Below are 26,612 nucleotides of genomic sequence, written 5' to 3' on the forward strand. Positions count from 1 at the left end.
TGCCAATTTCAAAATGTATTTAGCAATAGAACCAATTCAAGATACAAATATTACAGAGCTCCGGGCCAGTTCATAACCCTACAATAACAGAGTCCATTGTCAGGGCATGAAGTCTGACAACCTAACTATCCCTTGGCCCAGTTTATATAGAAAGACATATGTAAATTATTGATGCTAATTCAGTCCAATCCTTCAGTCCTTCTTGGATGACCTCATCTTCTTCTTCCAGCCTCCTTTGGTGTTGGTGCAGTCCTTCTTCTCCATTGTCTTCTCAGATGGCCAGATCAGATGTCTTATTCCTGTCCAGGAACTCATCAATCACCAGTAAATGTCACAGCCCCTTTTCCCCAGTTCCCTCCTGTCCCAGTACTTTTCCACTGCCCTGCTCACACCACACCCTCTGATCACCACACCTGCTCTCAGTCATTGATCACCACACCTGCTCTCAGTCATTGATCACCACACCTGCTCTCAGTCACTGATCACACACCTGCTCTCACTCATCAATCAGCTCACCTACCAGTATATATTCTCCAGCCTCACACTCACTCAGTGCCAGATTGTTCTTCTGCTTTCATGCGAGACTTTCCAGCGTTGTTTCCCTGCCGGATTACCCGTTACTGACCCTGCCCGTCTTCGTTCTGCCCGTCTTCGTTCTGCCGTCTTCGTTCTGCCCGTCTTCGTTCTGCCCGTCTTCGTTCTGCCCGTCTTCGTTCTGCTGCCCGTCGTCGTTCTGCCCGTCGTCGTTCTGCCTGCCTTGCCTGTTCCCCGGACAACTTACCTGCTTTCTGCCCCTGACTACGACTTCTGCCTCAGCGTCTCTGGTTCCTGTCTGCTCACCTGGTTTTGACTTCTCCGCCCGGCCCCGACTTCGCTGCTGCTCGTCCCACTCCCCGAGCCTGCAACCCATAGACTTTGTGTGGGCCCGGAGCCTGAAGAACGGACTAGTTCCTGTGTTTCCTTGTCTGCCTGAGTTCCTGTTTGCCCGTGTGTTAATAAAAGGCATTACTACGGTCTAGCTTTCCAGAGTGCTGCATTTGGGTCCAAACTGCAGCCGTCACAGTACAATCTGGCCAAACATGGACCCAGCACACTCGTCACCACCTCAGTCTCGTTTGGACCAAGTGGAGGGAAGGCTCCAACAATTCAAGGCCCAGCTAGCCTCCAATGCTGCGGAGGCTCGGCAGACAGCATCGGCCCTGGAGCGGGCATTAATGTCAGTAGCCACCCAGGTCCAACAGCTGGTGGTCTCAGTGTCACAACCGGCCGCTCCTGTTCCTGCTCCAGCTCCTCCTCCTCCGGTTCCTGCTCCCCCACCAGGCACTGCTCCAGAGCCCCGGGTGGGAACCCCAGAGGGCTGTAATCCGTTCCTCACGAACTGTTCAATCCTGTTTGCTCTGCAGCCCTACACCTTCGCCTCGGAGGCAGCGAAGGTCGCCTTTACCATCAATCACCTGACTGGCAGAGCACGCCTGTGGGGAACGGCAGAGTGGGAGAGGGGCACGCCGGCCTGTTCCTCTTTCCAGGCCTTCTCTGTGGAACTTCGTAAGGTTTTTGGGCCTGTTTCTCTGGGCCCGGATGCCACCGGGGGACTCATGAGCGTGAAGCAGGGAAGTCGGCCCATTGCTGACTACGCTATCGACTTCCGTACCCGGCCCGGCTTAGTGACTGGAACCCAGCAGCCCAGTGCGATGCCTTCCTCAATGGGCTAGCGCCATACATAAAGGATGCGTTGGTTCCCTTTGATCTTCCGCCCTCCCTTGATGGACTCATCAAGCTGACTTCTAGGCTGGACAGGCGCATCCAGGCAAGGAGAAGAGAGCTACGCCAGGGAGAGGCGGCGCACCGGTCATCTGCCCGCCTGCGAGGATCTCCAGCCGCCTCCAACCTTCTCACAGGGCCCGCATCTGGGGGGCCGAACCCATGCAGGTGGGACGCACCAGCCTGACTCCTGCGGAGTGAGAGCGACGACAACAGGGGAACCTCTGTCTCTACTGCGGACAGGCTGGGCACTTTGTCTCTCATTGCCCAGTAAAAGGGGAGGGCTCAGCAGTAGACGGGGGGGTACTGCTGAGCCGGACTCAAGACTCTGCCCCCTGCCATTGTTTCATGTTGGCGGGGGGCTCTCACACCCTTGCCACCTTCATAGACTCCGGGGCTGATGTCAGCCTGATTGATGAGGAGCTCGCCGTCCAGCTGGGTATCGACCGGGTTTCGTTACCACATTCAGTTCCTGCCAGCGCCCTGGATGGCCATCTCCTAGGGACTGTCACTCACCAGACCACGCCCATCCACATGCTTCTGTCGGGCAACCACCACGAGACCATACAATTCCACGTCCTGAAGTCACTTCACCTCCCACTCATCCTTGGTTACCCCTGGCTCCGTCGTCACAATCCCCACATTGACTGGGCGACGGGTTCCATTCTGGGGTGGAGTTCCTCCTGTCACCAGGTCTGCCTTAATCAAGCTGCCGTGCCTCTACTATCAGTCGAATCCATTCCGGCGCCCGACCTGTCTGCGGTACCCTCCGACCCCCGAGTACTTCCGGGAGGTGTTCAGCAAGGCTAAGGCTACCTCCCTGCCCCCTCATCGACCCTACGACTGCGCCATAGACCTTCAGCTCGGCACCACGCCTCCCAAGGGTCGTCTCTACTCACTGTCTGCGCCAGAAAGAGAGGCCATGGAGGTCTACATTAATGACGCTCTGGCTACCGGGATTATCCGTCCCTCCTCATCGCCTGCCGGGGCAGGGTTCTTCTTTGTGGAGAAAAAGGACAGGTCCCTGAGGCCCTGCATCGACTACAGGGGCCTCAATGAGATCACGGTCAAGAATCGATACCCTCTCCCACTCATCGCTTCAGCCTTTGAGCTGCTTCAGGGGGCCATGGTCTTCACCAAGTTGGATCTCTGCAATGCCTACCACCTAGTCCGGATCCAGGAGGGGGATGAGTGGAAGACCGCCTTCAACACACCCACTGGACACTATGAGTACCTGGTCATGCCTTTCGGCCTTACTAATGCCCCGGCTGTATTCCAGGCACTCATTAATGACATTTTGAGAGACATGCTCAACAAGACTGTGTTTGTCTACCTGGACGACATCCTGATCTTCTCCCGTTCCAAGGAGGAACACGTGCATCATGTCCAGGCCGTCCTCCAACGCCTGCTGGAGAACTCGCTGTTTGTCAAGGCGGAGAAATGTGAATTCCATGCTACCTCCGTCTCTTTCCTGGGATACATTATCGGTCAAGGCAGTGTGGAGATGGACCCCCTCCAAGGTCTCTGCCGTCACCTCCTGGCCCATCCCCGAGTCCTGGAAACAGCTGCAACGGTTCCTGGGATTCGCCAACTTCTACCGAAGGTTCATCCAGGGATACAGCACCGTGGCCACTCCGCTCACTTCTCTCACCTCCTCCAAGGTACCCTTCCGTTGGTCCCAGGCTGCCGAGGAGGCATTCCAGAACCTCAAGCCCGGTTCACCTCAGCTCCCATTCTCCTGGTTCCTGATCCTGAAAGGCAGTTCATAGTAGAGGTCGATGCTTCTGATGTGGGGATCGGCGCCGTTCTCTCTCAACGCTCTGCTGATGACCAGAAAATGCACCCCTGTGCCTTCTTCTCCCGACGTCTGTCTCCGGCAGAACGAAATTATGACATTGGGAACCGAGAACTGTTGGTGGTGAAACTGGCGTTGGAGGAATGGCGTCACTGGTTAGAGGGGACTAAATTGCCCTTCCTGGTTTGGACGGACCACAAGAACCTGGAGTACATCCGTTCGGCTAAGAGACTGAACTCCCGTCAGGCCAGGTGGTCCCTGTTCTTTACCAGGTTCAACTTTTCCCTCGCCTATTGGCCGGGCTCCCGCAACGTCACGCCTGACGCTCTATCTCGCCAGTTCCTGGGAACAGAGGACACTGCCCTCAACCCAGACACCATTCTTCCTGCTCCCTGCCTTGTGGCTTCTCTCACCTGGGAGGTGGAGGAGCGTGTAAAAGCCGCCCTGGAGAACCAACCTGGTCCCAGCTCCTGCCCTCCTGACCGCCTGTTTGTCCCGGAGGGTCTGACGTCCTACAATGGGCTCCCGGCTCACTTGTCACCCAGGGATTCAGCGCACTAAAGAGGTCCTGCAGCGGCGGTTCTGGTGGCCCACTTTAGAGGAGGACACCAGAGAGTTTGTCAACGCCTGCCCGATCTGCAGTCTGCACAAGTCCTCCCGCCAGGCCCCTGCCGGTTACCTGCAACCTCTGCCTGTGCCACATCGACCCTGGTCCCATATTTCGCTGGACTTTGTTACCGGTCTGCCACCGTCGGGCGGATTCACCACTATCCTGACTGTGGTAGACCGGTTCAGCAAGATGGCCCACTTTGTGCCCCTACCCAAGCTTCCATCGGCCAAGGAGACTGCTGAACTTGTTTTACAGCACATATTTCGGCTCCACGGCCTTCCGTCGGATGTAGTCTCTGATCGGGGTCCCCAGTTCACGTCCGTATTCTGGCGGGAGTTCTGCAGCCTCATCGGGGCCACCGTAAGCCTCTCCTCTGGGTTCCATCCCCAATCCAACGGCCAATCGGAGAGGGTGAATCAGGAGATGGAGACGGCGCTTCGCTGCATGGCGTCCAGACACCTCTCCACTTGGTCCAAGCATCTACTGTGGGTGGAATATGCCCACAACACCCTAACCAGCTCTGCCACTGGACTTTCTCCCTTCCAGTGCGCCTATGGCTTCCAGCCGCCGCTGTTCCCAGCCCTGGAGAGGGAAGCTTCCTGTCCGTCGGCGAGGCCAGGGCTGCTCTCCTACGAGCAGCTGACCGTTACTCGACGGCAGCCAACTGCCGTCGCTCCCGGGCTCCCAATTACCTGGTGGGGCAGAAGGTATGGCTCTCGACCCGAGACCTTCCCTTGAGGGTGGAGTCCAAGAAGCTGGCTCCTAAGTTCATTGGGCCATTTATTATCGAGAAGGTCATCAACCCTGTGGCTGTCAGGCTCAAGCTGCCCCGTGCCATGCGGATCCACCCAACCTTCCATGTCTCCAGGATCAAGCCGGTTCGAGAGTCCGTTGATGCCTGCTTCTCAGCCGCCACCACCTCCACGGATTATTGATGGGAGTCCTGCCTTCACAGTTCGCCGCCTGCTGCGCTCCCGCCACCGTGGAAGGGGTCTTCAGTATCTCATAGACTGGGAGGGATACGGCCCAGAGGAGAGGTCATGGGTCCCAGCCCGTCACATCCTGGATGTGCAGCTCATCCGCGAGTTCCATCACTGTCACCCTGACCAGCCCTCCAAGATCCCCAATGCTGGTGGGGGTGCCAATTTAGAGACTCTGTCCTCCCTGTCATCCGAGGCTTCCAGTGACGAGGATGAAGAGGAAGCTGAGACTGAGGCCTTGGAAGAATTTTAGCCCTCCTCCAGGCCCCCCTCCACCCACCCGGCTCAGCTTGGCCTTTGTTTTTGGGACGTCAGGGGCCGTCCCTTGAGGGGGGTTCTGTCACAGCCCCTTTTCCCCAGTTCCCTCCTGTCCCAGTACTTTTCCACTGCCCTGCTCACCACACCCTCTGATCACCACACCTGCTCTCAGTCACTGATCACCACACCTGCTCTCAGTCACTGATCACCACACCTGCTCTCAGTCATCAATCAGCTCACCTACCAGTATATATTCTCCAGCCTCACACTCACTCAGTGCCAGATTGTTGTTCTGCTTTCATGCGAGACTTTCCAGCGTTGTTTCCCTGCCAGATTACCCGTTACCGACCCTGCCTGTCTTGGTTCTGCCTGCCTTGCCTGTTCCCCGGACAACCTACCTGCTTTCTGCCCCTGACTACGACTTCTGCCTCAGCGTCTCTGGTTCCTGTCTGCTCACCTGGTTTTGACTTCTCCGCCCGGCCCCGACTTCGCTGCTGCTCGTCCCACTCCCCGAGCCTGCAACCCATAGACTTTGTGTGGGCCCGGAGCCTGAAGAACAGACTAGTTCCTGTGTTTCCTTGTCTGCCTGAGTTCCTGTTTGCCCGTGTGTTAATAAAAGGCATTACTACGGTCCAGCTTTCCAGAGTGCTGCATTTGGGTCCAAACTGCACCCGTCACAGTAAATTATGCTGTCATGTTTTACGATGGGGGTCTACCATTTCCTGTCTGCCTGGCTCCAACTGTCTAAGCAGTATTCATGTCAAGGAAGGGTCAACTGACTTGCTTATGTGTATTCCTACTAAAGATTATATACTATCCCTAACTAATTGTAACATAAAACAAAAACATATTGTATAACACATGCTAACAAGATAAAATAATTCTCTTCAATGCTCAAATAATCCCTTCCATTCCCATGGTGAAGGCTAATGGGGAAATGGTACATCCTGCCATTCATTGTACTTTCAATGGTTGCGATGATGTGTATTCTGTTGTTTTGACACAGAATTGACAAAGTAGTTTGTGTCTAAGAGTAGACTTAAATTCTTCCTCTGAGAAAGTGTATAGTCAGTAAAATAACTGTAGTTACAGTCATTTTTCTAGTCAAAATGATTATAGTAGAACTGGGTTATCTAATAATTTGGGGTATCATCTTAGCTACCGGTATTCTGCAAGAGGCTGAGGCTGCAGGTTTAGGGAAACATGACCACCTAAATGTTTTTGTCACACTGCTAATTGATGGCCTCCTTCCCTCCCACTCCACTCCCCTCTGGGGTTGATAACACATTGGTGGTATCTGTAGATGAATATCTCCAACCCATAGCTGTGCAGCTTTGATTTGATTAATTTTAATGAATGTACTATGATGTATGTCTAGTCTCATTTCTCTGTCCTCCCTTGTTCTCCTCCTCCATTGCCTAGCTGGCCATCAGCAGGAGGGCCCTCATTTTAACTTGGTCCTGCTCAAGGTTTTCTTTGTGTTAAAGGGGTTTTTCCCTGACACAGGTCAGGCCCTGGGTTTCTGTAAAGTGCGCGACACTACATAAATAAAGATGAATTGAATTGAGTTGAGTTGAATTGAATTGAATTGAATTGAATTGAATTGAATTGACCAGCTCTGTGTTGGTATTTGGGTTGTGAAAAAAGTTGAAGGTTCTCCAGATGAGGGAATGGCGAGCAAATCCAAATACATTGGCTCAGCCCAGAAATGTGTAGGTCTCTTTCTTCACTTTACTTTTGGTAGATAAGAGCTGGTGCCATAGCATGCTTGTGTGTTCTAAGCATCCTGAAAAACCATTTGTACCGGCTATCTGGACCATTGTGTTGATTGAGTTGTTATGTATCAGGGAGGTTGTCATCCTTTGTTCAATGATGCTATCCCTGCTCTCTGCCAAACTTGGGGTGGTTTGTATATTCTGCTTTCATTTGCCTCCACAAGAAGTGCGAGGTATTTGTGGTGTTTTCATACAGCCAGTATGAAACTCCATTTGGTCCTGGACGTGAAGCTGAAGCTTCCTTACTTCACTCTCAGCTTCACTCCTTGGGGGACTGTCGTCTAGCTGGTGTTTTAGCTGGTGTTGAGGCAGTGCTGGTGTGTCTGGTGGTAACTCCCACTGTTCCAGTCTATGTTTGGCTGATTGAGTTGTTTTTTAGTGGTCTTTGATAAGGAATTCTCCGGCTTCTGGGACCATATTGAGTTTATCATATAGCCAACAACAACTGCCTGGCTATTTAAAAAGATTGTTGATGTCAAAAGGCTCGGTTACTGGGAAACATGCAATGGCCAGCAGGAGCTCGGAGCCTGTGAAGACATCTGAAAATGGACACTGCATGTTTGACAGCCAGACTGGAATAGTTCTCCAACCAGACTGGAAATGTCACCTTTTTAGGAGAGCTCACTGTAATATAAATGCTGTCTGAACTTTCCCTTCAGGGAGACACTTTTCAGATGTACACCTGTACTGGAGTTTTGTTGTCTCCATATTGCGCAATATAAACTTACTTCCTAATCAGTGTTTTGTGGCTTTTCATTTAAAAACATACCCAGAGTGTTTTTTTTGGACAAAATCTTCAGTGACATCTTCAAATTCCTTCTTTGGTACCTTGAGTGACTCTGAGCAGAAAGACACACAGGAGATGTGTAAAAAAAGGAGACAAAACCAGAAAGAGAACACTCAACATAAGAGAGCAAAACCAAACCAAAATAGAAATAAAAAGGACAACATTACTAATCCTTATATTCCAACTAGGTTTAAAAGATTTTTTATAATCCAAGCTGGAACCAATTTTTTTCCACATTAAAAATATATTTTACAGTTTAAAGCTCAAGTTTTTAAAGAATTATTTTTTTAACTTCTGTTTTGAAACTCGAATAATGAGACATTGTATTTGTTTAAATCTCGTTTTTGTTATTGAGCTAAAGTCAAACATGCATTCAGCAGGCAGCCATAGAGCAGAATGCAAACCACACCTTCTTTTAAATTCTATGTAGAGTGACCAGCACATCAGAGGGTGTGATCCACAAATATCACAGTCGGTCTGTATTGCTATCATACCATCCTTTATTAAACTACTCCGAAACATTATAACTTATAAGAACCGGCACTGATTATGGAGTTTGAAAAGCTGTCAGGTAAGTCACTGAGTGATTTATTGATGTTTTTTCCCCCATACATATTTTGAAAAATATCAAATTTAATTATAAATGATATTGATGTATGTATTTTCACTGATGGTGAGGTGCTCTGTTCATTGCTTCTCTTTTGAAACATGCCTAAAATATATAAAGCAATTAAAATTAAATGTAGTTTTCTTAATTGTGAAGTTTAATCTGTCTATGTGAGCAGCTTGACTGTAAAACACTATACCACTATATACTTTATTTGAATAATATGCAAAAAAAGACATAAAAATCCTGACCACTGTTATCCTTGATGTGCCCTTGATAGCAGAATGACCCAGAGGAAAAATTACACTATTTACTTACTTTGGCTTAGAAAACAAATTTCTCACAGCAAACTGGGTATTTGCCATACACTCATCCATCTTCAACCGTTTTTACCTTAATTTGTTCTTTGAAGTTATCCCAGCTGCCGTTGGGCAACATGTGTAAAACCTGGACAAGTCACCAACTCATAACATGGTTTGATTACAGTCAAATACCTTTTTTCTGCAATAATTATTTATGTACAATGTATTCAAAAGAAGAACATTTATTTTAACATGATTCAGTTCTATTCTATGCATTCCAATCAATCTTGTGCACTCCAATTTTTTTTAATTGAAAACAAGTTTTTATGATCTGACAATACAGAAGACTTGTTCCTGCCACTGTTGTGTGACAGATAAGTTTAGATGACAAAACAATTCGTGGAGAAGAGAACATTTTTGAGAGTAAACGTTCTAAGAATGTGTGTGACACCAGGACAAACTGTCCAACCTGTAAATCTTATACTTATATCGCTTGTGACAGGTTTTCTCTATTCATCATTGTAGATCTGATATAATAATACCTGATCATAACAAAATAATTTATATGTTTTATATTTTCAGATAGAATCATTAAGAAAGCAGCACCACGGGACAAACAGCAAGAAAATCCAGCAGTCAAAGATAGAAAGCCTGTTGATTTCAACAGCATCTACAGCAAAGGTGAAAACAGTTAAGACAGTTTCACAGAACAGTGGGGGTAGTAGAGAAGACAGAAGATTCTGTTCTCCTCATTTGCACACAGTACTGTTCATCACAATCACTGGGCTTTAACCAACAATTTTTTGAGCTGTATATTTGTACAATGGTTTACAGTGGTTTCAACAACAGTAGAGAACATAATTATTCTACATACATATGCTGATATCTGATGCTCAGGACATCAAATGGACCTAGAATCTTTGTTTTGGGTTGGACTTTATTTATGATCTGCGGTTTGGTTTGGTGCATAAAAATATCTTACAAATACTGTATATAAATGTACTAATAGTGAAATTAGTTTTCAATATAACATATTGAATGCACACATAAACACAACAATAGCAGCATCCCCTCCCTACCAAAACTCTGTCATATTATTAATATTACTCATAATAACCCGCTCATCCATTTTCTCCAACTGCTTACAATAGTGTAGATGGAAATTCGTAGAAGCTGGTGGAATTTAAAACAACAACAATAACCGTAAAATAATGTGTGCACACACAGACTTGCTACCTGCTTTTGGTGGTGAAGAAATAACAAGAAAGTTTCTGCAGGAGGTGTCAAACATTTTATGGGCCTATATCCATAAGTCAAATCAACGGAACTCAAAGGTATGCACCTGTTGGTTTCAAATAAAGTACAACTGCAACAGCAGAATGCAATAAATTACAGTTTTTCTGTTAAAACAATAAATGTGACCAATGTCCAGCAGTTAAACTATCAAGGCAAAGTCAAGGAACATTCTTCATGCACTACAACTCAATTATATGAAAGCTGACATTTTTCTTGTCTTTATATATCATTTCAAACATTTGGTGCATTATAAACTAAACAGACCAGGAAACCAGCCAAATTCTGACCTCAAGAAAAGATGACATTCTATTAAACTACATTGAAATCAGAGATCTGAAAATGATCTACATTTAATTTTCAAACTGATAATTTCAAATTTAACACAAGGAATTTCATAATTTTAAAATCACTGTCTCTCTTTTAGGTACTGGACTTTCACCATCCACATCAGCTAAAGGCTGGATTGGAGGGCCTTAACATGGAGTTGCCTGACCAACCAGAAACTCTCGAGCAAATACTGGTAGATTGCAGGGATACTCTCAAGTATGGTGTCCGAACAGGTCTGTGTGTACGTATGTATTTGTTTGTGTGTATGTATGTATGTTTGTGTGTGTGTGTGATGGGGGAATAGTTTGATGGTAATGTTTTGGAAACTGTTGAGAAAATATAAATACAGTACAAAAGCAAGTGTAGCCAGATTTATTATTTTCTATTTTTTCAGGTCACCCCCGTTTCTTCAACCAGCTGTCCTCGGGTCTGGATGTGGTTGGTTTAGCTGGCGAGTGGTTGACATCTACAGCAAATAGTAACATGTAATATGTCACTAACAGTCAACAGTTTCAGAGAGAAACTGAAAGTAAAATAAAATAAGATAGCATGCAGTATGACATGTCCTTCACTTTATACATTTGTTTCTTTCCAAGGTTTACATATGAGGTGTCCCCTGTTTTTGTTCTTATGGAGGAGGTTCTACTCAAGAAGATGCAAAATATTGTGGGATGGTTAGAAGATGAGGGAGATGGAATCTTCTGTCCAGGTACAGACAGGTTTCTTAGGTCATTAGTTCTGACTACAGAACAACAAGCATTACTGTGACAGGATTCAAAGAATGAGTTTTTAATAAACTAACTTAAATTTTTTCCAATGACAACAACTCCACTTTAATCTTTTTGTACCAGTGCAATAATAAGATTTGTCAAGATTCACGGAACATTATGCTAAGGTTATTTAAGCAATCCTCTAAATGCAGTGCAGCTGGGATTGGCTCCAGCTTTCGCCTACGACCCCGCAAGGAAAAAACTGGATTGACAGATGGATGGCTCAAAGAAAAAAAAGTGCTTTATTATTATCTGAATATTATCTCCTGGTACTGCCTAGAGTTACGCCCCACCTCCATTCCTGTGGTTCGCACTCTTAAAATCAGGTGCTGAGAATCATATGGGATTTTCACCTCAGGCTTTCTTTTAATGCAATTCCACTGACATAAGAAGTTACACCAGATTCTTTAAAAAAAATCATCTTTGTTTCTGCTAGAAAACCTCTGTTTTGTTATATTATATTCAAAAGACTTGTTGATGGATTTGAATGATTTAGAGGATCACTTGGATCTGAGAAGAGATTCATGAATAGAATTCACTGCACACTATATGTTGTTGTGATTTAAAACATAAGAGTTCTTTTGGGGTACGGGTTAAACATGCTAAATACATTTTCCCCATCATCCTAAACTGCACTGACTGACAGCCTAAAGACAACAGTACTGCTCACTGTAGTAGAAATATATTAGCATTAATTCTTCTTTCCCTTTGATAGTTTGATTTCTATTCTTTTTTTAAATTTCTTATTTCTTATAGTATTTGTTGATGATTCAGCTTGTTTTAGAAGAGTGGTTCCCGGTCTTAATACTGTGATAGCAAAATAAATTTAAAGAGTGGTGCTGCTACTTGTGTGTATTCTCTGTCTGAAGGAGGCACCATATCCAATCTGTACAGTATCCTGTTGGCCAGATATCACTTCTACCCAGAGGTGAAGACCAGAGGAATGGGAGCTCTGCCTCAACTGGCCCTCTTCACTTCAGAACATGTAAACACTCCTCACTCCATTATTACAGTTACAACACTGACTAGCATGCAAGGACGCACAGTTTTTACCTGGATTTAATGCGGCAACTTCTGTCTGACATACTATAAAAGTACAATCTAACCCTGACAACATTACTATTTCTGTCATGTACAGATATCTTTTATCATTGTTAGCCATCAGGTGTATAACTTCCTTACTTGTCAGTGTTATTTCGAATATACCCGGGAACTTCTTAGTCAAACAGACTAGCGTGCCTTTCTACAATATTCAAAGTGTTGTTTGTTGACCAATGCTCAGTTTTTCCACCTATTCAGAGTCACTATTCCCTAAAGAAATCTGCAGCTGTGCTGGGGCTGGGCACTGACAATATGGTCATGGTGAAATGTGATGAAAGGTAGGTGAGCTTCTTTCTTCCCAGGTAAACAGATATGAGCTAACAGCAATTGTAATGCAAAACAATGATCTGTTTGCTCAGGTGTGTCTGTGTGGTTTTTCACGGCAAAGTTTCAGTGCACTTAATCATATCTTTATTGATTTTGTTGTGAATATCAATAGAATGTTGATGTGAAAGTTTTTTTTAAGTATTTCCACTACATTGTGTCTGTAGTTCATTTCATCAGTGGAGAACTGACTCACTTTTATTTTTATTGTTTTATATTTGCTGAAATGACAGCCCAATGATTTAAAAAATAACTACTACAACAATTATGCTTCTAAAATGGGATAAATGTAAATACTGGCATTTTACAATCCATAACTCTGAGTCACTTATGTAGTCTGGGTTAACAATATGCTTTGTTCCTCACATGTATATTTCCTGTTTCAGAGGAAAAATGATTTCTGCTGAACTAGAGGCAGCCATTGTTTCAACTAAAAAGAAGGTACCGTAAATGTTTTCCTCAGAGCTAATCTTGGACAGTTAGCACAAAAAATGAATATAAGTCAGTTCTATCTCAAATGAATTTCCACATTCTTGTTTGAGGATGATTCACCTTTCAACCAAAAGACTTCTTTGGGTCTAAACTTGGGTCACTGTCCCAGAAGTCCCAAGTTTTAACCTTGTCTTTAGATGAGCTAATAGAAGTGTGTCAAGACTGAATCAATTAGCTTATTATGAAGTAATACCAGCTTCTGTCTCACAGGGTTTGGTTCCAATCTATGTCAATGCAACAGCTGGTACCACTGTATATGGAGCATTTGATCCTCTCAATGACATCGCAGATATCTGCCATAGACACTCACTGTGGATGCATGTTGATGTAAGAGACACAATCTTATCTTTCTTAGTTTGACCATTAAAACACAAAGTATGAACCTTTGACTTTTCAACCATACAATTACAATTTCAATTTATGTTACAATTTCAGTAATGGTCTAATATTGGTTTTAAATTGCTCAATTGATCTGTTGGACATTTGGGTGAAAAATGAAAAACACCAAAGTCCAGTATCCCCAGAACCACAATCATGCAGTGTAATTAAAGGCTGTTTATTTTAGCATGTAAAGCTCTACAGACATTCGACCTACAGTGTAGGTCAATTATCATCATTGGTGTAGGTCCTGCACCAGTGATGATAATTAGTATTTACAGTATGTGCCATAAAAGAGTGCTTGACAGAATGGACTTTATAATGGATGTAATTATAGATATTGCACACAGGTTTGGCATGTTGTCTGAGTATTTGAAAATGTGTAACCATGTGTAGGCAGCCTGGGGTGGAGGCCTCTTGATTTCTGACAGACACAGGATGAAACTGCAGGGCATCGAAAGGTATCTATCTATCCTGACTCCACACATTTATTAAAAGTCTGTCTGTCCGTCATTTTTGAGAGGGAAAAGCCTTTTTTGCATGACCCAGCGTAGACTAAATAAACCATATGTTTTGTCTATATTTCAGTGGTTATTTAAAAACCATTAGCTCAGTCTGTAGGGAACTGATCTGAGAGCTGGTGGCTTATTCTTGGTTGACCATACCATCGCCCAATGTTCCCTCTAATTTTTCATGTGTCTGAGCAGACACAAGTTCCCTGAGCACACTGAGGACCACTGTGAGCAACATCAGATGGGTACGCTGTGGCCACACACCAGTATCACGCTTGTTCAAAACCTTGGATCATAGCAAGTTACATGGCTCATTAAAAGAATCAAATGACAGCAGCACATAAAATGAAAAAGACAAAAATCTTGTTGTTCATGAGATGTGTACTGTTATATGTGAGAGTCCTGCTTTAACCATAGGAAGAGTCCTGGAAAAGGAAAAAATCTCACTAAGTTTCACCGCTTGTTCTTCTATTTGCACATACTCCGACAGCCATTCCATTTTAAAAGAACCGCATTTCTTTTTTACTTTGGCTTGATGAGTGGATGTGGCTCTGCCCGTTCGTTTCGCTATGATAAGGGATTAGCATTTGCGTCTCTTAGATCCGCTGCACTGCTGTTAGCTAGCTAACGTGCACGGCGAGTAAAGGCAGGGCACATACGCAAACACTGTCAATGTTGATTGGCTGCGTAGCGTAAGTGAACTGTATCGGATCATTGGCTGGACACCTGTCGCTCATTGAGTTACGTTGCGAAATAGTACAGAAAACAATATTACTGGTCTAATTAACTAGATTATATCAGTTCTAAAATTAGACATTAATTAATACGTTTCTGTTGAATTTTATTTTGTGCGCTGCATAGAGTATGTGCAAGCAGTGCGCGATTGCGCAAGCGCGCAGCTTCGAGGGAACATTGCCATCGCACATATGTCGCTGCGGCTCCACCGTGTAAAATATAAACTGCTTACACCGATGGCAATGAAAGCGGGATCAATTATTGCCTGATTATTTGACAACCTAAAGAAACAAGGTTTAACATTGTAAAATTGTCCCTTAAAGCCAAAAGTGATGCCTGAGGTTGTCGATATCAGTGTGTGGGATTATTGACGTTTTGATCGCCGTTTTCCAGAGCCTGGTCTGTGACATGGAATCCACATAAGATGATGGGTGTCCCTCTGCAGTGTTCTGCCATACTGGTCAAGAAGAGAGTAAGACATTACCTTCTCCTGCTTCATTTATAATGAGACAATTCACAGCTCATCATGGAGAACATTCATCTAAGTATGTAGACAGCTCTAATTTCTGAAATATTGTCAAATCAAATTTGTCTAGCAACATCCAGTAGCGCGCTAGAAACATGAATATGCAATGCTTTACAAGTGATATGTAGACTACCATCAAATCATCTTTATTATATAGCATCTGTTACAATCAAAATTGTGTCTAGGCATTTTAAGTAAGAACCCCAGGGCATGACCTCCATCAAGCAACAGTAGAAAGGAAAAGCTCCCGTTTAACAGGATGAAACTTTGAGCAGGACCAGGCTCATACAGTATGTCAGGACCCTCCTGCTGAAGGCCAGCTGGATAGAGAGGGAGGAGAAAAAGGGGGAGAGGACAGGTAGAAGAGAGAATAGGCACAAATTATGTAAATACATTTTGGAATCTATAAGTACACAATAGGCACAAATTATGTAAATACATTTTGGAAGCTATAAGTACAATAGCTGACTGGATCAGTGGGGTCAGAGGTTGGCAGGTCAATGCACAGCTATGAGGTAGGTGATTACTAGATGGACACAGAGAGACGGAGAAGCACAAAACCTATGCAAGAAAACGTGTTCATGACATAATCACTGACCTACAAGATGAGAAGTGGAGGATAAGAGGAGAGGAGAGGCAGCCATGAACCAGCAGGGTGATAGAAGCAGGTCAGGTGATTGTGTTTCTGGACCCCGGAAGCCTCGGCCTATAGCAGCATAACTAATAATTAGAAAACCCTGACCCTCTAAGCATAATATTTAAACTACAATAATGACTAACTACAGAATCACAGTACTCTAAACTTTTTCAAAGGCGATGGTCTTAACTCTAATCTTAAAAGTAGAGATGGAGTCAGCCTCCCGTGCCTGGACAGGGAGCTGGTTCCACAGCGGGGGGGACGACGACTTGTGTTTACCACAAGTAAACCAGCATTCTGAGAACAGAGCAGTCTATTGGGATGAAACGGTGTCACTAGCTCCTCCGGGTAGGATGGAGCTAGGCCTCTGAGGACCTTGTAAGTCAGAAGAGTTTTAAAAATGATTCTAGATTTAATGGGCAGCCAATGAAGAGATGCCAGTACGGGAGTTATTTGATCTCTTGTCAATACCCTCTAGCTGCAGCATTTTGGATCTGCTGGAGGCTTCTCAAAGAATTGTTTGGACATCCTGATAAAGAATTACAATAGTCCAGCCTGGAAGTAGCAATTGACTGCATTGACTAACTTTTCAGTATTGTGCCGTGTCAATTTTCTGATCTTTGCAATGTTTCTCAGGTGAAAAAAAGACACTTCTAGAGACTATTTTAATATGAATTAAAGGATAGCTCTTGGTCAAAGGTTACTCCTTCAACCATCCTAATCTGACATGGACAGACTGCATATGTATTGAATGTACATGCTACAATCAGCTTCTGTTGACTTTGTAGTGTTTCCCAGCAGTTCTTTTGCAGAATTTGCTGGCAGGATAAAGACACCAATCAACTTTAAGTTGACTGAACCAACTCAGCATCAGTGCTATGAAAAGACCTCTTATATTGTCAGCCTGGGCTGTGTGTGTCCCAGGCTTCACATTCAGTGGAGTATTGATCTTAACTTGCAAGCTAAACATTAAAATTGAAAATATTTTCATTTGTGATCAAAAGCTCACAAGTCACAAGCCCATACATTTTCAGGAGTGGTGGGCAAGTGGTCCTCAGCTCACTCAGACTAAATGCATACATGGGTATTTAATCCCCACCCCCCTCCGCAGGGTCTGTTAAAAGAGTGTAACGAGTTGGGGGCTGAGTACCTTTTCCAGAAAGACAAACATTATGATGTGAGCTATGACACAGGGGACAAGAGCATCCAGTGTGGCCGCCATGTGGATGCCTTCAAATTCTGGCTGATGTGGAAAGCAAAGGTATGAATACTTTATTACATGTATGATTCCTGACACCCATTTCTGAATGATCCTAAAAGACTTAGCTATGATATGTGGTTAGGATCTTTGCATGACAGAGTGAACAGAGATCTACATAGTTTAGGACAGTTATGTCAGCTTTGTCATTTTCCAGATGTATTTGGTAAAGCTTCAGAGTTCTCTCTCCACTTATTCCTCCGCATGTATTGTAGGGTTTCATGTCCATACTTCCATGGACAGCTACAATGTGCTGACCAATATTTTCATCAAAAAACACTCACAATAACTAGTAAAGGATTTATGTATTATTCTCAGGGCTCAGAAGGTTTTGAAGCTCAGATCAACAAATGCTTAGAGAATGCTGAATATCTGTATGATCAACTGCAGAGGAGGACAGACTTCAAGCTTGTCTTTGATTCTAAAGTGAGTGAAACTTGCATGAGGAAACCCCCCCATGCTATGTTTGGTTTTCTATGTGTAAAGAGTTTGAATATACAGTGCCTTGCGAAAGTATTCGGCCCCCTTGAACCTTGCAACCTTTCGCCACATTTCAGGCCTCAAACATAAAGATATAAAATTTAAAATTTTTGTCAAGAAACAACAAGTGGGACACAATCGTGAAGCGGAACGAAATTTATTGAATAATTTAAACTTTTTTAACAAATAAAAAACTGAAAAGTGGGGCGTGCAATATTATTCGGCCCCCTTGCGTTAATACTTTGTAGGGCCACCTTTTGCTCCAATTAAAGCTGCAAGTCGCTTGGGGTATGTTTCTATCAGTTTTGCACATTGAGAGACTGAAATTCTTGCCCATTCTTCCTTGCAAAACAGCTCGAGCTCAGTGAGGTTGGATGGAGAGCGTTTGTGAACAGCAGTCTTCAGCTCTTTCCACAGATTCTCGATTGGATTCAGGTCTGGACTTTGACTTGGCCATTCTAACACCTGGATACATTTATTTGTGAACCATTCCATTGTAGATTTGGCTTTATGTTTTGGATCATTGTCCTGTTGGAAGATAAATCTCCGTCCCAGTCTCAGGTCTTGTACAGACTCCAACAGGTTTTCTTCCAGAATGGTCCTGTATTTGGCTCCATCCATCTTCCCATCAATTTTAACCATCTTCCCTGTCCCTGCTGAAGAAAAGCAGGCCCAAACCATGATGCTGCCACCACCATGTTTGACAGTGGGGATGGTGTGTTCAGGGTGATGAGCTGTGTTGCTTTTACGCCAAACATATCGCTTTGCATTGTGGCCAAAAAGCTCGATTTTGGTTTCATCTGACCAGAGCACCTTCTTCCACATGTTTGGTGTGTCTCCCAGGTGGCTTGTGGCAAACTTTAAACGAGACTTTTTATGGATATCTTTGAGAAATGGCTTTCTTCTTGCCACTCTTCCATAAAGGCCAGATTTGTGCAGTGTACGACTGATTGTTGTCCTATGGACAGACTCTCCCACCTCAGCTGTAGATCTCTGCAGTTCATCCAGAGTGATCATGGGCCTCTTGGCTGCATCTCTGATCAGTTTTCTCCTTGTTCGAGATGAAAGTTTGGAGGGACAGCCGGGTCTTGGTAGATTTGCAGTGGTCTGATACTCCTTCCATTTCAATATGATTGCTTGCACAGTGCTCCTTGAGATGTTTAAAGCTTGGGAAATCTTTTCGTATCCAAATCTGGCTTTAAACTTCTCCACAACAATATCTCGGACCTGCCTGGTGTGTTCCTGTGGTCTTCATGATGCTCTCTGCGCTTTAAACAGAACCCTGAGACTATCACAGAGCAGGTGGATTCTATTTATCATCATCAGTCATTTAGGACAACATTGGATCATTCAGAGATCCTAACTGAACTTCTGGAGTGAGTTTGCTGCACTGAAAGTAAAGGGGCAGAATAATATTGCACGCCCCACTTTTCAGTTTTTTATTTGTTAAAAAAGTTTAAATTATTCAATAAATTTCGTTGCACTTCACGATTGTGTCCCACTTGTTTCTTGACAAAAAAATTAAATTTTATATCTTTGTTTGAAGCCTGAAATGTGGCGAACGTTTGCAAGGTTCAAGGGGGCCGAATACTTTCGCAAGGCACTGTACATACCGGTACTCACTTTGCATGAGTACATGAGTTTGTAGTCAAAAATATGAAGCAATAATAGTCTTCAATGTGCACAATAAGATAAAAATATTTAATTTCGGTCTTTGGCAAACCTGCATCACTAATTCTGTCATCCTAATGATAATGTCTACAATCCAATTTTCATATTTATGCCACTGTTACACGTTTGGTTTTGCCAACTGTCATCGTGTTCATTAGTGACAACCTCTTCTTTCCCAGCCAGAGCATTGTACTGTCTGTTTCTGGTACACCCCACCCAGTTTGAGATGTCTACCAGCTGGGCCTGAAAAAGAGGCCAAACTACATCAGGTTTGTGCAGAATAATATTGTTTGTCTGCACTCTGGACACTTTCACTTTTTAAACATTCACTTTATACCTCTGTGCAGCTGGCTCCTTGGATTAAAGCTAGGATGATGGAGAAAGGCTCTGCTATGGTTGGCTACCAGCCTTTGGGAGGCAAAGTCAATTTTTTCAGATGCGTTTTATCTAATCCTGCTACACAGCAGGAAGACATTGACTTCCTTCTGGACCAAATTGTCCAGCTGGGCCAGTACCTCTGATGTCTCCAATTTAAATACACATTTCATTCTGTCCACGTAATTGAAATATACAGTATATATTTTTATGTCGAAGACATGTAGTAACTGCCATTTGAAATGTTTAACCTTTTAATCCGAGTTAAATTTTACTGATTGCAGGGGAAACCTTCTTGCAATCCAAACCATCTTAAATCTAGTAGTATCCAGTTCGGAACTTCTCAAACATTTGAATTAGTACAAAATCATTTTTACATCACTAGGATACATTTCTTGGTCCAATATTATAGATGAAAATGTGTAAATATTTTGTACAGTAAGGGTCAGACTTCACTGTTTTGTTACACTTCTGCAAACTTTCTGTAATACAAGGGCTGTTTCATGTAAAATCTTTTCAATTCCTATTTTAATAAAGGCATGAAAGAATATTGAAAGTGATTTTTCAACTTTCTTCAAAATTTCACAACTACAGACACTAGATTTTTCTATAACAGACCTGAATTCACAACATACATTTAAAAGTTTTAATATGAATTTATTGAAAAATGTCTGCTTTAAATTTTTAATATTAATCTGATTAAAACATTTCAGGCTCTCGTTGCCAATGGTTTCTTCCATTCCCTGACAAACACAAAACAAACACATCTAAAGTGGCAAAACAAGCAAATGAAATATTTAAAAAAAACAAAAAAACAGCTGAATGTAACAAAAGCCAACCATTTAATTCAAAATCCAAATAAATTTTGCCAAACCACTCCAACTCTTCAAATGATTATATTTTACCAATTATGGTCTGACTGGGAGTTCCAAATGATAGCATGATATTGATTACCTCTGTACTTGCGTAATCCGTTCCTCTTGCTTTTCTGCATTTGTCCACTTTTCTGCATTTGTCCACTACAGAATCCCTCAGCCTTACCACCGTTGTCTTTCTTCATGTCTATAACAGTCAATTTAGCCAGATACATATTTCTGAATTAAAAAGCACAGAACGTGAAGTGGGAAAAGGGATATTGTAAATATTGCCGGGGATGTATTTTTAAACCAACCATTTTGACATCACCACTAGGACTCAGGTTCTCAGGAGCAGTCTTCTTTTAGAGACTGGATTCAAGTGGTATATCCAGTTAACGGTACACATTTTTAGTTAGCTGCCATAAAGAAATGTGTACTAATCCAAAATGAAGTGCAAATTTACACTACAAAGTGTTTCAAAATGCTTCATATTCAAAAGTCAAGTATGAATGGACTAATTTACTTTAAGTCCAGTATCAATTCAAGTTCATACGGAAAAAAAACCCAAATTAAAAAGTGGCATAAAATTTTACTGATCAGAATTATTTATATTTCACACTTCATAATTAAATTAACACATAGCTTGCCAGGACATTACTCATCAGAAGAATTGAAGGATTCCATGCTCCTCTTTGTGAACAAATGAGTTCTGCTACTCATCAGTACTGATGGAATCCATTCAATTTGTTATAGAACATTGCATCACCATCTATGACATAAAAACACATAAAACCCACCTGAATATTTGAAAATATATCTTCTTGGTTCATCCTGAGGATATGGTAGTAAGCTAGTACACTGGATGCCACAGTCCACCAACTGTGCCTTAGATGGGGACACAGTGTCAGTCCTCTGTTCAACCATCACGCCACACCTCTCATCTCCACAAGAGATAGTTTCCATGTCGGTTCCCATTTTGTGAATCACTTCTCCCTCAACGGATACTGGCGGAGTACATTTGCTTTGTTCCTGATCTGTATTTTCTATAGTCACTTCCTGGTTCGGACTTTGAGTAGCCTCTGGGTCAGAAAACCGATTTTCATCCACTTCCTCTGCAGTGGTGGTGATGTCACATGGTGATGGGGTGAGGGAAGCTTTTTTTTTTTTTCCTGTAGGTGACCCCTGATCTGGCTTCGGCTCTGCTCTGGTTGGGGAGGTAAAATTAAACAACTTTTTGGACACCGAAACAGAGCTAGATGAGGAAATCCCATGAAACTCTGCTTTTTCTTTGTTAGATTCGTCACCCGAATTGTCACATTTGGTCACGTCTTGGGTTTCTGTTTCCTCTGACATTTTGGTGATCATTTCAGAATCAACATTTTTTTTCTGAAGTATCAACTCCTTTGGGGGAATAAAAGGGGGAAGAGATTCCACAGACCAAACAGACTCATTCATTCTAACCTTCAAGTGATAGCTACTTAAAAGCTTTTGGTAGGAAATCATATCAGTAGGTTCTTCAGACAAATCCAACTCATCATTGACTTGGTCATTTGACACATTTGCACCATAGAGCAGATCTTTGAGGCAGGATTGTCTTTCAGACTCCTCCAAACATAGAGGCCCATTTCTTGAGTCCATTTGAAATTCCGGAGAACACAGAACATTTGCTGAATCATCACCCACATCAGTGTTTTTAAGCTCCACTGAAGTGTTTGTTGCTGTTGGACTCTTCTCTTCCTCTTTTACATTTTTGTAAAATTGCAGCTGGTTCTCATTTTGAGCAAAGTCCTTGTCAGGGATTTTCTGGCTTGTTGCTTGTGGCGTTCCACTTCCCCAACTCATTAAAATATCTGGAAAGGAGACACGTCTTTCTTTGATGACCTCATCCTCCTGTTGAGAAGAACTACATACTGGAACTATACTGTCTGGAGACCCTACTGACCACATATTACAGTGACTGTTTTTGTAAGGGAGGACATTCGCCTGATCACTAGCCTTACTGCATTTCTGTCTTTCCACAGTCATTCGGACGCATGATGGGACTTCGACGTCTACGGGATGAAGTGTCAGGATAGTTTTGTCTGTGCCAGTTTTGCAGGTCTTATGAGACTGCAACTCTCTTGCACAGCCATTGGTTAAACTACAGTCATGAACAGATGCTTGTTTCCGTGAGCTTGAGCTCGAGGAAGATGGGGAGTCTGAGGTAGTTCCATGGCCAGAATCGGATCGAATTTGTGGGCTCCCATCAGTGTAATGATCAACGTGCCTCTGTATTGGTTCTGTTTGGACTGCAGAGTTGACAGTTTCTCGAACAGGAGCTGTGTGAGGCAGCCGAATTCTGCGAGTATGGTTTGGGTTCTGGTAAGGTGTATTAGGTACAGGGACTTGGGAGTGCAGCAAACGCCTATAGTCAACTGGCTGGATATGAGGGTTGGGTAAAATGTAGGCTGGAGAGTCCACATATGGAGGAGGAGCAAATGGGGGAATGACCATACCATAACCTAAAGAGATTGAGATTGCAGTTAATCTCAAAGTTGAACAAATTTTGATTGACAAATTTTAAACTACTACAGATCAATCTATATAGTTGTGTCTCAAGGCAGAATTATGCCTATAAGTTTGACAAAAAGTTTGTGGGGGAAAAAAAAATTGCTACCTGAAACCCCAAAGGGGTTATACGGGAAGGGCATAGGCCACTGGAAGGGAAGGAAAGGTGGTGGAGGTGGTGCAGGAACATAAAAAACTGGTCGGGTAGAGAAGTGTTGCTGTGGATGAGATGAAGGGCCTGTGTCCTGACTGGTCATTGGTGCCCCCAGGTCCTGCTGTCCACAATTTGGTGCACTGTTGTTGGGACAAGAGTGGAGATTTCCACCATTTGGTCCAGGGTCATTTGGCCCAGCTCTGTTCCCAGCTGCTTTTGCTGACATCATCCTGCAATACAAGATGTCGAGTGATTAAGCCCTTTAGTTCTGTATTCCTCCTTTAGCCAGATTCTAATCATAGTCACAGGGTGCAGGGCAACATTTCAGATTTTTTCCCTCCCCTGTATCACCATCACCTTATACAGTATGTACAAAGAAACTTCAGTTGAAGTTATACAACGATGCAATTAATTAGTCATCTTACCTGTAACCTGCAGTCGGAAAAAAAAAAAAAAAAAACTTCACTTATGAATACAAACCAAATCAATTTAACAGTCATCTTTTCATTTAAATGCATGAGTTTCCAAGTTTGACACATCAAATAAGATTGTGAAGTAATTAGCGCCAAAATGCAGCCATTTCATATTTAGTACGCACAGTTACTGCAGAACGTTTTTGTAAGGTGCACAGCGCCACTTAGTGGCCGTATGCACACAAAATATTCCGAGCTGCACAATTTTACAACTACTAGTTATATATGCAGTGAAAGATTTCCATCACAGAATAGATGTGTGAAGTAGATAAAAATAATTAATGTTTTATCCAAAACAAGACAAACAGAAGACGGCAAACAAACCATAAGTGGAAAAAAAGGTAATTGTAAAACATTAAACTAACACATGACTTATCATCATTTGACATCTTATTTCATGAGTGCAATAAAAATTCAGAAGGTTTTGAATGCTGCACCTAAATGCTGATAAATGTGTGGCATCTGATAAAAGAACTGATTGTAAATGCCATTCGATAGTTGTTTTCTTCTCTTTTAAAAAAAAATGCAGTTGTTGTGACACTGCATCAGCACTTTACCTTGTTGTGAACTTGAAGAAAGCAGAGAAAAAAACATGAAGCACCCACTCACACCTGAGTTTAAGTAGTCATTGATTCTACACGTGTGTTGGTCATCAGTTGATGGAGAAGACAGACGCCTCCTGCTGGTATTTCAATCTATCTTCTTCCTTCTCATTATTTTTGCCTCAAACAAGTCCAGAGTTAAATATAGTGACCTGGATTACTGACAACATTCATCAACATGGTTCTATAGTGTTGACATTTGTTTTAAGATAGATATTACAACTTGACACTAGTTTTAATGTCCCTGAAGGCTGATGCTGATCAACACAATAGATGAAAGACAGATTCATATATTACTTGTCATCTTTGAACTCTAATCAGGCATGTTGATCTTTGTTCTAATTTATTTTATTGAGGGTAACTTTGAAAACACCGTGATGCCTTTGTGTGCCATCAATATCGCTAAAGTAAACATCCGGAGGAATGTACCTTCATTTTGACGTTCGTCCATGGGCCAAAACACAGACCAAATGAAAGCCAACAACTGTTTTTACACATAACACAGCAAGGTTGATATTTGCCAGATTGAGTAAAATGATTTTCTTTTGGAGAAATGTGTGAGTAATCTCATCCCAGAACAACACTGCATCACCAAAAGCCCTCAGATCACGGATTTCTGATGCCTGAGCAGCTGATGCCACTGCCCCTCTGAAGTGGGTCAAATATCACTGAACCTCTAATTAACACTGAGCTATTGCTGTGAGTGTCACACCTGTGGGTTAAGTTGGCTCTTTTTTGTCCCGTCTCCATGTTGGTTTTGTGACTTCCTGTTTTATTTTGAAACTAACTCTCCTCTCGTTTCAGGCCACTTGCTCTTCCTTATGTGTCACCTGTCCAATTGTCTTCCCTGATTCCTGATCGTTTCCAGCTGTTCCCCATTACCCCCATGTGCTTATAGTCTGTGTCTCCCTTGGTCCTGTGCCAGTGTATTGTGTCCCTTGTCATGATCACCAGCTTGTCCTTCATTGCCATGAGAATCTTCGAGACTATCACAACCTTTGTTTGTCTGATCCTTGTAAGAGAGTGTATTTTGTTTGGCTTTGCCCCTTTTTTGGATTTCTTTAGTTTTTTTTGTTTTGTTTCATCCCTCCTTGGAGGCGTTTTGAGTTTGAATAAAGACTGTTACTTCCTGAAAGCTCTGCGCTCAAGTCCTCAGAGTGAGTATTGTCAGTGAGAGTCAAACTGCTAATATTCATTTGACAGAACAGGAACTACTACAGACAGTATAATTCAGGTCTGTCTTTGAAATATCAATAGTAAGTATGGAGTGTGTATGAATGTGCAGTGGTTTCATGGTTTCTGCTGTCACCGAGAGGTAGTTGTGTGTTATCAAGTAGAGTAACCTTTTGAAAGAAGTCTTTTTGATGTAATATTTGGAATTAACAGGATTAGTCCTGTAAGTACATCAGAACATTGGTCTGATTAGGAGAGACGGCTTCCATCCCACACGGGATGGTGCCTCTCTCATTTCTAGTAACTTGGCTAATTTTATGAGACCCAAAGTGACCTGACAATCCAGGGTCCAGACCAGGATGCAGAGTTGTAGTCTTACACACCTCTCTGCTGCTTCCATGGAATTCTCATCCACCAACAATAATATATTTAACACGATAGAGGTAGTCTCTGTTCCACAGTTAAAAGTTCACCAAGCACAGAGCAGGGGAGTGGTCAATCACCATAATCTTATTAAAATTAATACCAAAGCACAAGTTGGGGAAACTAATATCACAATTAAGTGTGGACCGTTAAATATTAGAACTCTTTTGTGTAAATCCATGTTAGTGCATGACCTGATAGCGGATCATCACATTGATGATCGCAGCAGTCTATCACTCCAAGTTATTAATTAATCTTAGACCAAAACATGGCTCCAGTTCATTTGAAAGCCTGACTCTTGGCATCACCCATCTGAACTGGAAGACAGAAAAGCCACTTTTGTTTGTACCGTATTTTCACGACACTAAGGCGCACCTAAAACTGAGATTTTCTCAAAAATCGACGGTGCGCCTTATAATATGGAGCGCCTTGTGTGTGGGCTGAGTTCCAAAATCTGCTGTGCGTCTTTGGTGGGTGCACTACGGTAAATGCTCCGCCAATCGATTAGCGGCACACCTCCGCGTAAGGATCCCCTAAAATGGTGCCGGTCAAGCGAGACGCGTATGAATGAGGCTTACTTTAAACTGCAGGTTATCGAATATGCGGCTGAAAAATGGCAATCGAGC

The 26,612-nt window shown here is 43.1% G+C and overlaps 3 protein-coding genes across 5 annotated transcripts; 2 read left to right on the forward strand and 1 right to left on the reverse strand.

Moving 5' to 3' along the window:
• Positions 1–5,024: 5,024 nt before the first annotated feature.
• LOC130539477 (uncharacterized) lies at positions 5,025–5,414 on the forward strand. The gene has a single exon (XM_057057844.1). The coding sequence runs from the start codon at positions 5,025–5,027 to the stop codon at positions 5,397–5,399; it is 375 nt and encodes a 124-aa protein (XP_056913824.1). The 3' UTR covers positions 5,400–5,414.
• Positions 5,415–7,966: 2,552 nt separating this feature from the next.
• gad3 (glutamate decarboxylase 3) lies at positions 7,967–20,307 on the forward strand. The gene is made up of 16 exons (XM_057057822.1): positions 7,967–8,537; positions 9,458–9,556; positions 10,103–10,209; positions 10,596–10,731; positions 10,893–10,983; positions 11,095–11,207; positions 12,138–12,253; positions 12,568–12,647; positions 13,080–13,134; positions 13,396–13,512; positions 13,960–14,024; positions 15,204–15,282; positions 17,085–17,234; positions 17,550–17,657; positions 19,562–19,651; positions 19,730–20,307. The coding sequence occupies exons 1-16, from the start codon at positions 8,516–8,518 to the stop codon at positions 19,901–19,903; spliced, it is 1,602 nt and encodes a 533-aa protein (XP_056913802.1). The 5' UTR covers positions 7,967–8,515; the 3' UTR covers positions 19,904–20,307.
• Positions 15,462–24,436, reverse strand: LOC130539460 (uncharacterized). Of its 3 annotated transcripts, none has more exons than XM_057057807.1 (6): positions 24,346–24,436; positions 23,271–23,545; positions 21,412–23,115; positions 20,712–20,819; positions 15,935–16,042; positions 15,462–15,656 (listed from the first exon to the last, which is right to left on the reverse strand). In XM_057057807.1, the coding sequence occupies exons 2-6, from the start codon at positions 23,542–23,544 to the stop codon at positions 15,472–15,474; spliced, it is 2,379 nt and encodes a 792-aa protein (XP_056913787.1). In that variant the 5' UTR covers position 23,545; positions 24,346–24,436; the 3' UTR covers positions 15,462–15,471. The 3 variants fall into 3 exon arrangements, with proteins under 3 accessions (XP_056913787.1, XP_056913788.1, XP_056913789.1); XM_057057808.1 differs by lacking the exon at positions 15,462–15,656 and adding an exon at positions 15,819–15,862; XM_057057809.1 differs by lacking the exons at positions 15,462–15,656; positions 15,935–16,042 and adding an exon at positions 20,390–20,500.
• Between the last annotated feature and the right edge of the window lie 2,176 nt (positions 24,437–26,612).

This window comes from Takifugu flavidus, chromosome 15 (genome assembly GCF_003711565.1).
Source record: "Takifugu flavidus isolate HTHZ2018 chromosome 15, ASM371156v2, whole genome shotgun sequence".
NCBI lineage: Eukaryota > Metazoa > Chordata > Actinopteri > Tetraodontiformes > Tetraodontidae > Takifugu > Takifugu flavidus.